The sequence below is a fragment of the Anoplopoma fimbria genome, chromosome 1 (assembly GCF_027596085.1).
Source record: "Anoplopoma fimbria isolate UVic2021 breed Golden Eagle Sablefish chromosome 1, Afim_UVic_2022, whole genome shotgun sequence".
NCBI lineage: Eukaryota > Metazoa > Chordata > Actinopteri > Perciformes > Anoplopomatidae > Anoplopoma > Anoplopoma fimbria.
Genome location: NC_072449.1, coordinates 16707126 through 16721011, shown reverse-complemented (window position 1 = coordinate 16721011; position 13886 = coordinate 16707126). Strand labels below are relative to the sequence as shown.

Below are 13886 nucleotides of genomic sequence, written 5' to 3'. Positions count from 1 at the left end.
TGAGATATTTGTGCTCCTGTTTTTATTTGTTGTTGTTGAGTTTAAATAAGTGAGTTTGAAATGTTGGCCCTCTGGGTTTCATCACACATTTCTGAACAACAGTCTGTCGTTACATGGAATTTGATAAGTAACTATTTCCATCATCTCGGAATTATCGCAGTTCGATGTCACCCAAATGACCAAAAGATTTGATGGAGATCTAACAGGAAAAAAACATTTTTGTTCTCTTTCAGTCGTCACAAAGACTAGAAATGTGATGATGCCAGATGTTTTTCCACATCTTCAGCAGCCTTGAAAAAAATGGCTGACACTGCAGATTGGCAGATACTGTGTTTTTTGTGTATGTTCCTCTTTAAACAGCTTCAATAAATAAATGTGTGGTGACATGGCTCCTTATGACGCTCGTTCTGCATTTGGCTGCACTTCAGTATGCAAACACCTGACATCACTCTGCACTCTTTCTGCGTTAGTGATCTGGTTCCTGTTTAGGTCTGATGCAGTTACGAAAAAAATCCATTTCTGAGACTTTACTGAAGTAAATTTGTACTAATTAGGTCCAATTATTTTTCAAATCTCAGTTAAGGTGAGTCAGTTTAGGGCTGGATTTTTCTAATAAACTCCGTTGTGAGAACACCAGGAGAAACTATGACATTTTTTCTTTTTCACATCTATTTCAAGTTAGAATATTTAATGCACACGGCCCACTCACAAACACTTCTGTTGTTTCTTGAATTTTCAAACATACTAAAAATAATTAAACTATCTATTATATAATGCTTATGGCCTCCCTCCCTTTTCTGGCCGTCCTTTCCTCTCGTCCACTCAGCCTCCCCGTATCTCTTACCCCGCTCTCTGCTTCGGGCTCAACATGTTCCTGCAAATTAATTTGAAACATCAAGACTCCATTTTCCCTCTAATCAAAATGATCACAGACAGTCAAACTGGAGCTAGAGATTAATTATTTTTTGCTGGAAATCTCTGATCACATTCCCTTTTCGCTGTTTCTTGAATGATCTACACATTTAAGGCTTTGCTGTTCCTTCTGGTCTCACATGAGGAAAAACACAAACTGACAAATCATATCTGTGTTATTGCAACAAAGATTTGGCTGTTTGTCTTGTTTTGGGTTCAGGAGGATCTCCAGGAACTGTTGCTTAACAAACACACATACACATATACACACACATACGCACATAGTTGTGTGGATCACGTCCAGGGACTTGGGTTGTGTAAGTTCCCCTGCCTACCAGTCTCTGTGTTTTGCACTTGGCAGCTCTGGCTCCCTGCCTTTGCCTCTTTATCTAGGCCGTATTTGTGTGTCTCATAAAATGCACTTGTTTCATGTGAAAAGTATGCAAAGACATGAAAAATATATATTTTTTAAATTAAATATATAGCCCTAGGGAAAAGATGCTGATGCTGTTTCTCATTTCCTTATACAGAAAACTGTGTTAGGCAAATGAATATAATCCACTCAGTGACGTCCACAGAACTAGCTGGAAGTTGTACAACAGCTCCCCTCACTGGTGAATCAGATGTACAGAGGAATTGTAAATGATATTATGGTGTTTTACATAAACGTCTTTGTCATTAAACCCATTGTACATGGCACTTTATCTCACATCACCCATCACAATTCTATAATGAAATGTTCCACGTAGCAACCTGTCTTAGTGCCAATCAAATCCACAAATTGAAAGTTGTGTCACATACAACCATCATGTTTAAAATGTCAGTATGCTGAAAAGTATGCTGCTTGTGAGAGATACTTAAAGTACATTTTTTTCAGTGACTTACTTTTACTTTCATCGGAGTAAATTTTATTGTGTTAAATGTCTAAATTGAAATAAATTGCCATAGGCTAAATGTCAATCCAACATCCAACAACAAAACGCCACCGAGCCCTTAGGCCCAAATTAACATCATAGAAAGCCCATTTCATATAGGCAGCACTTTGCAGCCTGTGCATGTAAACCAACTGATTGTCAACTATAAATAGGCCTTCCTCAGTGTAGCCTTTATAGAAATAACCAAAAACCAACAAGCAGGCTACAGAAATAACACAACCTGCCACTTTGACAGAAAAACAACCTCAAGGCGGCCAACAGTAACAGTGACACAGCCACACTTTGGTATGCATGTTGTTGGTGTCCCTCTCTGTACAGTCACCCACATCCATTAATCCGTGTGTTATTGTACTCATCGGTCTCAACGGCATTCTGTGAGTCTTGTGCAATACGAACTCCTCCTCCAACTGCTTCAGGTTCTTCTCGTTCATTCTCAAATGCATAACATAACCGGTTCAGTCCATGCAGCATCTCTGTCCCATTATAACCAGTCCAGTCGGCTTCTCTGGCCCACTAACCATCCTCAAAGTAATTCAAACATTTAGAGTTGAATGAGTATTAACAACAGCAGAAAGGCCCTACACATATCACTGAATGAAGAAGTCCCTAAGCAGTAAATCAGGCTGAAAGATCCACCGGAAGCGTTTCAACATTAGCATAGCTACACCCAGCATGCACCTGTGGGTCACGCTTCACCGTAGGTGTGTGTTTGAAATTGGTCACTTAGCGTGCCAGACAGGTGGTGTGTGATTCGTTAATCACGATGCGACGCCCTTGTTTAACCGGCCGAGGTGCACAATAATGCTAACCACTCCTAATGAGGTGATGCTTAATTTAAGTCATTAAAATAATATAAATGAATTAATGTAGAGGAGCTCTGTCCTCCTGCAAACAGAGACACTGGTCAGGACTTTTTGTTACCGGTGCGAGCTGAAATATAGCGAAGTAGACTATTAGTATTATCATATAGCCTACAAGTCAAACAAAAAAGTCAAATATATTGTTTTAAATAGATAAAGTAGGCTGCACAAAAACAAAAAACAGCGCTAAAGTCAACATTGCCTCAGCCACCACCTCCCAAGAGCACAGCTACCATTTCATTATAATACATCAAAAGCAATCCTGTGACACACTTTGATTATGTGGGTTTGGACAAGGTCCAAACCCACATAATCTATCATGGCCACCAGAGGGCAGTAGATTAGAGCAAATGCTAATATTAACAGGCCGGTAAAGCTCTCAGAAAAGTATTTATAAATGCACCTTACTTTGTGCTTTGGGACATTGTCATGTAGAAACTAAAATGGCCCTTTCCAAAACTCTTGCGCCAAAGTTGAATGCTACAGTGTAAAATATCAAGGTAAATGCATGGAAATGGTATGTGTACAGCACCTTTCAACAACAAGGCAATACATAGTGCTTTACATATGACCCAATTGGCATTAAGACTAAATATAAATGATGCACACAGCTATACTAAAGGGACAATATAAAAGACATGCATGAAGGATTTTAAAAGAATAAAATAGATGACAAGAATAAACCAAAACAGCATAAAACAGATTAAACAGTAGAATGAGAATTACAGTGCGCTACAGTGGAGTGCAACACATGAATATCCATGAACTATGATGTGAACTATCATCGTTTGTCGTAGCATTAAGAGCTATTTTAACTGGAAGTGAGGAGGCTAGCCTTAACCATTACAACATCCCCAAAGCAAAAGTGCAACCATGTGTGATCAGTGTCTGAATATTTTTGGCCTTATAGTATAGCCCATTATGTCTGGTGTAGGACCCCCGGTTCTTTGCCACTTTCTTACAAAACAAATGAGTTAAAAGAACTGATCTGAACTCTCCTCCATCACTCTCTCACGCTCTCCACCTCGAGTCATTGTCTCCTTCTCCATTGCTACGCCCTCTGTAGACATTTGTCACTGTTATCTTGTTTGTAAACCCTCTACGTGCTCCTCTCTTGCTCTCCTTCTCCCTGGCTTTCTAATTGAATCCACAGGAGTGAATTCCAGCGGGGAAGGAGAGGGAGGAGAGGGAGGAGGTGATGTCAGAGGTCAGAGGTCAGGTAATGACCTCTGCCCTGCGAGTAGAACCCTACTGTGTGGCGTTTCTGGATGTGTGTGCCTGTGTGCATTAAGCAGAAACGAGAGAGAGTCATACTTGTTATGTATTTATGCATAACTAAACATTCCAGGGCAGTCACTCTGGTTATCATGACGGAGCTGTTATGCCTTCATGTTAATGTTGATAAAAATGTGCTTGACCCCAAATGTCTTACCTAATAGTCCAAGCTGTCTTTTCTGTGTTGGATCCTTTTACAGAAAATATCAGTTTTTAAAGGTAACGACGAAGGCACTGTATTTGGTCCTATCAACAACAAACAGCACAGCATCACAAACTAGCTAACATTGGAGGATAATGTGTTTTTTTTAATTGATTACATTAGATAGGCTAATACTTTGCCGAGGGTACCAATAGTAGGTTTGCTAAAATTTCACTGTCAGGGAAACTCTTCCTAAATCCTCAACTCTCTCTGTGACTTCCAAAGGCTCCTTGTAAGCACAAACACACACAAATGCACACACACACACACACAAGCAAATGGGCAGGGGGTACACTATGAAAGAAGGAAGGTGGTGAGGAGGGGGAGGGGGGGGGGTTAGGGGAGGGAGTAAAAGAGGAGCAGATGTTCATCAGGTCTCCAGATCCCTCCTCCCCACTCCTTAATATTTCAATGGCAGCAGTAGCCTCTTATCTGAAGAAGCCTGTGAGGGGCTGTGGAGGAATGACTTCACTTAATCATGCGGGTTTCAAAAGGCTGAGTGTGCAAGTGTGTGTGTGTGTGTGTGTGTGTGTGTGTGTGTGTGTGTGTGTGTGTGTGTGTGTGTGTGTGTGTGTGTGTGTGTGTGTGTGTGTGTGTGTGTGTGTGTATGCTTCTAACACACACAAAACAAATGGTGTTACAATACAATTGTTTCACAAGTTGTCTACACATTCTCACACACATACGCACACACACACACATACATGCTAGTTATGTATGTCTTTTTTTCTTGTTGTTGTTTTGTTTATTTCTGTTACAATGTCATCTCTCTGCCTTGTTTACATTGTTATTTAAAATGTATTATTATTAAAATTATTATTATTATTATTATTATTTTCTTACCCCTCTGTCCTTTTCTTACATCACCAAACTAGCTCTCAGATATACTTCTATTTCTTTCTGTTAGTGGAAACACACTGCAATGTATTTTTCATCAGCGGTCCCGTGCAGTCGATCTATAGGGCGACCCCGCGGTGCAATGTCACCTCTCTAAATCTCCTCTAATATCAAGCAGATGTTGAATCCTCAAATGCCTTCCTAATGACTTGGCTAATTATTTCACTGCAGTAATGTTATGTGACAAAGCGAGGGAATGCGTCCCACGACACATCTTCATACATCTGCTTGATTAATCCCAAATCTGTAGATAAACCTCGTTGCAGATCCAGTCTTAACGAAACTACTTCTTTCCTTCCTAATGCCTTCCTCTCATTTCCCTTGTTTCTTCTAAATAGCCCCCAATCTTGCCCCTTCATCTCCCTCTCCTCACCCCCATCTCTTTCCTTCTAAAAAGCCCTTCCATCCACCCATTCACAGTCCTCTGTGCGTGTGTGTGTGTGTGTGTGTGTGTGTGTGTGTGTGTGTGTGTGTGTGTGTGTGTGTTTGTGTGTGTGTGTATGGGGGTAGCGTCGCAGAGGGCGGGCTATTAGTTTGTTAGTTGGTCCTGCAGCTCATTGAGCTCATTGTGCTCCAAAGGCCCTCTAGCCCAGCTGGACTCAACAAGAAGCAAGAACTCTCTTTCAAATCTCTCTCCTCCTTTCTCCTCCCTCCTCCCTCCTCCCCCTCCCCCTTTCCTGCAGAACACTCATTTTTCTCTCTCTCTACTCCCAGTAATCCCCAACTCAAACCCAAAAGGGATTTGTTTATAGAAGTAAACTCTGCTTGCGGAGCAAATAGCTTGTTTATAGATAACACTTGTTTACTCAACCAAATTAATAGAAGGGCCGGTTTACCTCAAGGCACTTGTGTTGTTGACATCTTGTTAATGGCTTGTTGTTCACAGTGGTGGTCTTCATCTCAGGTTAAAGAACAAACACGCAAAGCCAACTTCTTAAGACAATGAACTAATTAGGGCCGTGTCTCACATCTGGAATAGCACCCAAAGGTCAGTCGCAATATAATTAGGCCTTGATCACACTTGGCATGTATTGCACCTATGGTGAGAGCAGGCAGATTTATATACAGGAGGTAACACAGCCCAAAAAAAAAAAGAGGACTGGGATCTTGGTCATGTGTCCGTTAATGTGGGGCGTCATGGTGACCTGGTGGTTGGGATAGAGTTCATAGTTCGATTTCCAGACGGGGAAACTTTACTGCATGTCATTCCTCCCCTCTCTGGCCTCATTTCTTGTCACCTCTCTGATGACCCCCTTATAAGGCTTAAATACTTTAAAAATGCGGCCACTTAAATGTCACTCGAGACGTATTTGGGATGCTGCAGTCCATCTTAATTGGATCTCCACACAATCTGATGTATCTGGACGATACTGCTTCTAAAGTTCACATTATGAAGCTGAGGTGCCGGTTTCAGAGGCATAAACAACAAATGAATGCTGATCTTGTTTAGGAAGATATAGCTTTGTGACAATTTTGATAGTAACGACAGAGTTTGACGTGCAAAGAAGGACCTGCTGAAAAAGAACTGAACCTGGGATGTTATGTTGCCATGACATGAAGTCATCCACAGTTATCCCTTTTAACCGCAGATATGTGAGGAAGGAAACCAAAACAGCTTCACAATTCACACAAGTCAAAACACGGCTGGCTGAGGCAACCTTCAGGCTGTATAGAGCGGACCTATAGGCCCACCATTACATCATCACAGTACTGGGGGGATGGGGGGGGGGTTGAGACCCTCTGTCAAACACACACAAGCATGTATACACACACAAACACACACATTTAATGGTGACCACTTGGCTGGACCAAAACAAAGCTTTTCGGCAGGCTTTGTTCTCAGCTGAACTCATCTTTCTAAAAAGGAGCTCAGAGCAATGTACTACCCCCCAAAAAAAATCCATACTTTAGGGACCTAGCATTTTAAAACTTTTAATTTTTTTGTAGCATACACCTTTTTTGACCAATTTCTGACGTTTTTTTATTTTCTGCTCTTATGGGGACCTATACATTTTTTCAGCCAAGGCACTTATGAGAATATTTCATACATCGTCATCTTTAATGTAAGGTGGCACTTTTATTCTATCCCTATGGGCTACACTCTCTCAGTTGAAGCAGTGCCCCGGAGGGAATCAAACCCCTATACTCCCACTGGGAGCCCTGAATTGCACAGATGCACAAATGGAAAGCAGTTTCTTTTTCCCTGTAGATGCAGCCAACTGTTTGCAAACTTGCCAGGCTACTGTGCATGCTGTCCCACTCCTCTTTACAATCCCACAGGTGTGACAACTTCACTCCTGGCAGACCTGTGTGAGTGTTCAAGAAATTCTGTCTTTGTGAGGACCAATGTTTTAACAGAGATAGAAGGAGAACGGGGCAACTGTTGGAGCTTACTTTGACAATTTCTCCGGGCTAGGGTTGAGGGTTATAAGTTGGGTTGTCGTTAGTTTAAGGTTTGAATTTGGGTAAAAATCCAATTTTACTTTGACATTTTTGGTCCTTGCAAAGATACAGAAACGAACCCGTGTGTGTGTGTGTGTGTGTGTGTGTGTGTGTGTGTGTGTGTGTGTGTGTGTGTGTGTGTGTGTGTGTGTGTGTGTGTGTGTGTGTGTGTGTGTGTGTGTGTGTGTTTGAGTAGGACTGTCAGATATTCTCATGGCTCCTCTGCTCAGCAGTGACATTTTTCACACATCTACCTTTACCTTTGAAATCAAAGACTTGACTCCTCCTTGTCTGTCTCACAGGGCTCAGCTGTCTCCATACTGTCTTTTCTCCCCATGTGTTCAGTCCTCCTGCTTTACACACGTATTCCTGGCTTTGTCCTTGTGGTCGCCTTTTCGTGTTGCTGTGTGTCTCCTACCTATTTCATGTGGCCTCCTTTGTGTTATAAACTTTCTTTCAGTGTGCCTCATCTGTCCCCTCTGATTAAAATACATTAAATAATATTTAAATATTTAGAATACATATAAATATATATATGTATATGCTCTAGCTTTAACCCAACAAGGATTTTGATCATCTATATCATACCATCAGCGAGCAGACATCAGGAGTAATGCTAAAAGAGCTTATTGCATTAGGCCTAGTTATTTTACTGGCAAGGATAATATATATATATATATATATATATATATATATATATATAATCATATATAGTAAATCATATACAGTACCAGTCAAAAGTTTGGACACACCTTCTCATTTAATGTTTTTTCTTTATTTTTATTTTTTTATATTGAAGACATCCAAACTATGAAGGAACACATATGAAATTATGTGGTAAACAAACAAATGCTCAACAAACCAGAATATGTTTTATATTTTTATATCAAAGTAGTTGAATGAGAAGGTGTGTCCAAACTTTTGACTGGTACTGTAATATATATATATATATATATATATATATATATATATATATATATATATATATATATATATATATATATATATATATATATACAACACTTTTGGTGAAATCAGTTATCAGCAACTAAGTTAATAAGCTGTTAACTTCCATTCTTTTAGTCACTTATCATGCAGCATGCTGAGAACAAAGTAAGATATCAGCATGTACTCTAATATAAAGAAACAACCTGGTTTCACTTTTATAGTTTCTTCAATGAAACCAGGCTCTTCTTTATATTTAAGTAATTTAAAAACAATAAGTCAGACTAGGCTCTGTGCTCCCGATCGTGCACTGCTGTATCTGATGAAAACAACTCTGGGCTGACTCCCAGAGGCGTGGGAGGAGTGGCTAACAGCAATGTTAGGTTTTAAATCCACACGTGGTCTGAGGTCTTGGGCTTGTTTAGCACCGCATACACAACCAGAAACTTCTGACCAACTCATGCCAGCGAGTTGCCCACGTCGATCATCACTGCGGGGGTTGGAGGACGAGATCGGACCAAACTCTCGACAACTCATCGAAATGCCGTCTTTCCCCCTCGACCAGTTTGTCGACCTGGAAGAGATGATGTGCAAGGTAAGCGAGAAAGTTGAGCGGAGCAAAAAAAAAAAAAAAAAAAAAAAAAAGTTAGGCTAGGTCATGGGGTGGTAACGTTAGCTCACTGGCTACACCGCTAACTTTACGCTCTCTCTCTCTCTCTCGTCGTCTTTTCAAGTGTTGTTGAACGGAAACGGTTGTTGTGTCAACCGTTTGTGGTTAACTAGCCGGGTTTATCAACCGTTTGACGGCGTTTTTTTTTTGTTTTTTTTTAAAAAGTGAACTCACCCGAAGCTAACGTGTCACAGAGTGGAAGCGTTGTTTCAGTTGGTCGTTAGGCCTGTTTAACCGTCTTCTTAACTGACTTCCGTTGGGTCGTTCTGTGATTTACCGTTGGTACTTGTGCGACCTGGCTGAGCTAGTTTGTTTTTTTAATATCGGTTAACTACGTGTAAAGTCGTTGGACAACGCCGACAAGCAAGAAAACGACCGTTAACGAGCTAGCGTTAACGTGTCCAAACTCACAACAAAGTCCTCCGTTAAAGTTTACAAAAGGCGTTGGTTACACGGAAAGATGTTTAATTAACTGAATCCTAGTAATTAAAAGCTGTGTAACAAACGTGTGCTTTATTTGAGAAACGACTGAACCCGGGTTTTACTGAAACGTTACTTCACGCGCTACTGCAAATGTGAAAGAGACTTGCTGTCTGCTCAGGTGGCACATTGAAATGAATATTTCATGAATAATTTTTTTCATTTAGCATTTTTGTGGTGATCTATCCATAAGTAAGAGTGTTAATAATCAGTAATATAGGTGATTTGTTAACAGTTTCTGTATGCCTGCTTTCATTTTCTGTTCTGTAGCTGCTTGGATAAGACAATGTGCCTGTTTGGCCCATTTTAGAGGATTTTTATTTTTTATTTTAGACAAAGTTAAGATGGACTGATCAAAATACAATCATAAAAGATTGGTGAATCACATTAGACCTGTTGCTAAATGAAGTTCCATGCAGCTGACTTTGTAGTGTCTGTATTCCATTACAATATAACACTAAACTGTAAATGGGGTTGTCAGAAGTTCATAACACTTAAAAAAAGTAAATACTTGACAATAGTCTGTTTTCATGTATACTTGTATGCAAGTATTTAATACCGATCATCCATGAATAAAGTTCTTCAAACATGCAAATCAAACTGAAAAGTGTACCAGGAGAAAAAGTAAAATGTTTACTAGATTGATTGTACAGTTGAAAGCTCGAAAATATATGAACTTAATGCATTTGTAAACATGTTGGATAAGTGAGAAAGTCTATGGAAGAAAAAACGGAATTTAAAATTTTCCAAATGTAACTTCCGTAGTGTTCAACGTGGAAACTTAAAACATTTACAAACATTAAACAGTTAATCGTGAGGGCTACTGTTCCTTAATTGTTCTGTAGTTTCTAAAAGAAAGGTCAACAGTGTATAGAAACTTACAATCATTGATGGACAATGAATTTTGCCACAGGTATTTTATTTTTAATTGTAAAATATATCTGTTAATGTTGTTTTGTCTGTTCTTTTTACAGCAATTACTGAACCTTGACTTGAGGGAGCAGAACAGACCACCACCACCATCATCCCTCAGTCTGGGAATGAGACCACCAGGTTGTATTGGTCAGCCTCGTAGCAACTCATCGTTCTCCCTTTCGTCTCTCTCCTGCCTCCCCTCTGATCCTTCAGATAGTTCCTTTCTGACCTCCAGCCAATGGGGGCAGCAGCCAGAAAGCCCTCTGCCCGCCCAGCTTACTAATTCCACCCAGTGGGGAAAGTCGGGCTTCCTTGCCCAGCGCTCCCTCAGCATGGTAGAGACCAGCAGCACCACAACGACAGCAAGTCTTGGCTGGCCGGGGACTGACATAACGCATTCCCAAAGTGACCTCAGCCCTACTGGACTGAACTCTAGCTCCTCTTCCACCTCGCCCGTTTCCTGTTCCTCAACCCGCTACAAGACTGAACTGTGTCGATCCTTCAGTGAGAGCGGCTTGTGCAAGTACGGCGGGAAGTGCCAGTTTGCCCACGGGCTGGATGAGCTGCGGGATCTCAACAGGCATCCCAAATACAAAACGGAGCCGTGCCGTACGTTTCACACCATCGGCTTCTGCCCCTACGGGATCCGCTGCCACTTTGTCCACAACAACGAGGAGGAAATGAAACATTCCCTCTCTCGCTCCTCCTCGTCCTCTTCCTGCTCTTCCTCAAGCATTTCCCAGCAGCCACCTTCCTCCTTCCGCCCGCACAGACCTCCTCTCGTCAGACAGAGCTTCAGCTTCGCCGGGTTTCCCTCTGCTCCCCAGCAAGCCCTTCAGCCGGCCCTTCCTGCTCGCCCTCCTGCCACTGCTTCTTTCACTCGAGCTCCATCGGCCTCTCCTCCTTCCTGCGCTGACATTACCGACCTACTTTCTCATGCCTTCCTGGAGATGGACTCTGCCTTTGAGGCCTCCCCAGTCCACCAGCACCAGCTCCCCATGGGCCAGGCCACTGCAGCGGATCCCCGGTCTCCGTTCCTGCCTTCCCCGGACTCCGGCTGTTCTCCAAGCGGGATGTCTCCGACCGCCTCCCCTTCTCTGAGGCAGAGTCCCAACGCTACCGGGGTCTTCCCAGGGCCGCTGGGTGCACGATCCCTGTCCTACACCTCTCTGTCAGACCAGGACCAGGATGGAAGCAGCTCTGCTAGCTCGCTCAGTGGCTCTGAATCCTGCGGAGGCTTGAATGATGCCAACGGCAGACGTCTGGCTGTATTCAGTCAGCTCTCTGTTCCCGATGATGCTACTGGGTTCTGCCTTTAGGCTGCAGTGTGCTTTGAACACAAACATACATTTATATATATATACAACATAATATATGCTGTACGCACATATATCCACCTTCAAGCATGCACAATGCACACACACTAGAGCCCTATAAATGCGCACACACACACACACACACACACACACACACACACACACACACACACACACTGCACTAACACCACAGACGTTCTTTGCTCCTGTGTGACATCAAAGGAAACAAAGACTTATTGACTGAATCGGAAAGCACAGAGAGATTCGCCTATTCGATTTATGTGGTTTAAATCTCACTGTCACATGCCTAAGGGAAGCGTCAGTGAAGAAGCCAAAATGTGTGTTGCCACCAAAATGGAGTGTATATCAAGACAGAAGTTTGAAAGTGCCGGAGGCGATTAATGCTTAACCAAAATAATATGTTAAGATGGCAAATTGCGACAACGATTTTGTAATCACAGTGTGATTGGCCATGTTGCCACCTGTGGGTGAGTCCAACCACACCATTTATGTTACCTTTTTACCAACATCTGAGTGATCAAAGGAATGTGACAAAGCCAAAGACATCTTTGTAGCTCAAACGTTTCGATTATGGTAGTACAAACGCACTATGTTAACCATACACAGTATTGTGTTTATAAGCTGTTGAAACTGTTGTTTTTCCTCATAAATACAGTCTGAGGTTATGTTTAGATCACTGGCCTTGAAACCCGAATGTTACGTTTTTAAACAACTCAAGTGCCTGTTGCGTTATTTACCAGGTCATGTGTTTAAACAATATTTGCTGGTTCGTTAGGAGAGATGTTTGGATGGGGTGCAGGTCTCTTTATTTTGTCTAATAAGCTAGAGTTCAAGTCTCTGTGTTGTTAAGATGACTACAAGTGTTCTTTTGTGTCATGTGCTTTATTGATTAGCTGCCACCGGTGAAATGTCAAATGACCAAATATAACCTGCCTTACAGGGGGGAGGAGGGGTGTTCAGTTTGAGCTTAACTAAAAAGCCAAGTGGGCTTGATCATACGTTCACAAATCCCATGTTCATGACATATCATTGACTGCATGAGTTGCCAACTGAAAAAGCAGGGCATGGGTATTAGTTTGGCTTTGATATGCAAATTGTGCCAGCCAAAATGGCCAGCAGTGCAGAAACTCCATCAATATTGAGAGTCAAAGATGGGCCAAAAACAAATGAGATGCCATCACATTATTCTGCATCTTAATTTGTGTAAACTGATATGATCTGAAATTGACTTTTGTTAGGCACTTGGCATAGAAGGACATTTTTATCAAGTCATGTGACTCTTTCGTGTCCTGTTTTACCTCTGGCATTTTCCCCTAAATACTTTGTGGCGCTAATATGTATTTTAGATTATCTTAAACACAACATTCCCAGGAGCGTTTCTTTCCCCTCCTTTGTCCACAGGCAGCACTGGTGTTACATTTTTGATAAATATTCATGTTTTTGTGACTCGGCACACCATATTTTTCATCTCTCCGTCAATATTAATTCTTCCTGTTATGGCTTTGTACTGTTAAGAATGTGTAGCGTTCCCGGTCACATGTATGTGAACTGTGGGTCTGTTGCCTTATCGAGCTAGATCCAGCATGTTGTAGGGTTAGGGTATGTAAGCTTAGTGTTATAGAAATGTTACTTGTGTGTTTATGATGTAGTTGGTTAGAAGAACAGACACTGTGCTGTTACTGGTCTATTTAAAATCGCCTTTTCATCAACATGTTTGAGGCCTGTTTAGTGTTAAAGGTGATAAACTTTAGTAAATTAATTTCTTTAATTTATTTTAACATATTTATAGAGGACTTTGAGTTGGTGATGCTTGTATCAAGTTTAATATATTTGGTTTCTCTTTTTTTTTTGCTTTTTTTGTACTGGAAATAAAGTTTTTTTGATTTTTTTTTTTTTAAACTAACTTTTAGTTTGTTTTCCTTTCTCAGCTTCTAAGGGTTACACTTAAAATAATTTACAAGTAAAATCTATACAGGCAATTGTGTTTCATCTGCTGTGTTGCTATGTTTCCTTCAA

The 13886-nt window shown here is 41.3% G+C and overlaps 1 protein-coding gene across 1 annotated transcript; it reads left to right on the top strand.

The window, feature by feature from the left end:
• The first annotated feature begins 8877 nt into the window (after positions 1-8877).
• On the top strand, positions 8878-13731 carry zgc:114130 (uncharacterized protein LOC570332 homolog). Its single transcript, XM_054599336.1, has 2 exons — positions 8878-9063; positions 10593-13731. Exons 1-2 carry the CDS (start codon positions 8929-8931, stop codon positions 11850-11852), a joined length of 1395 nt encoding a protein of 464 aa, XP_054455311.1. The 5' UTR covers positions 8878-8928; the 3' UTR covers positions 11853-13731.
• The last annotated feature ends 155 nt before the right edge of the window (positions 13732-13886 follow it).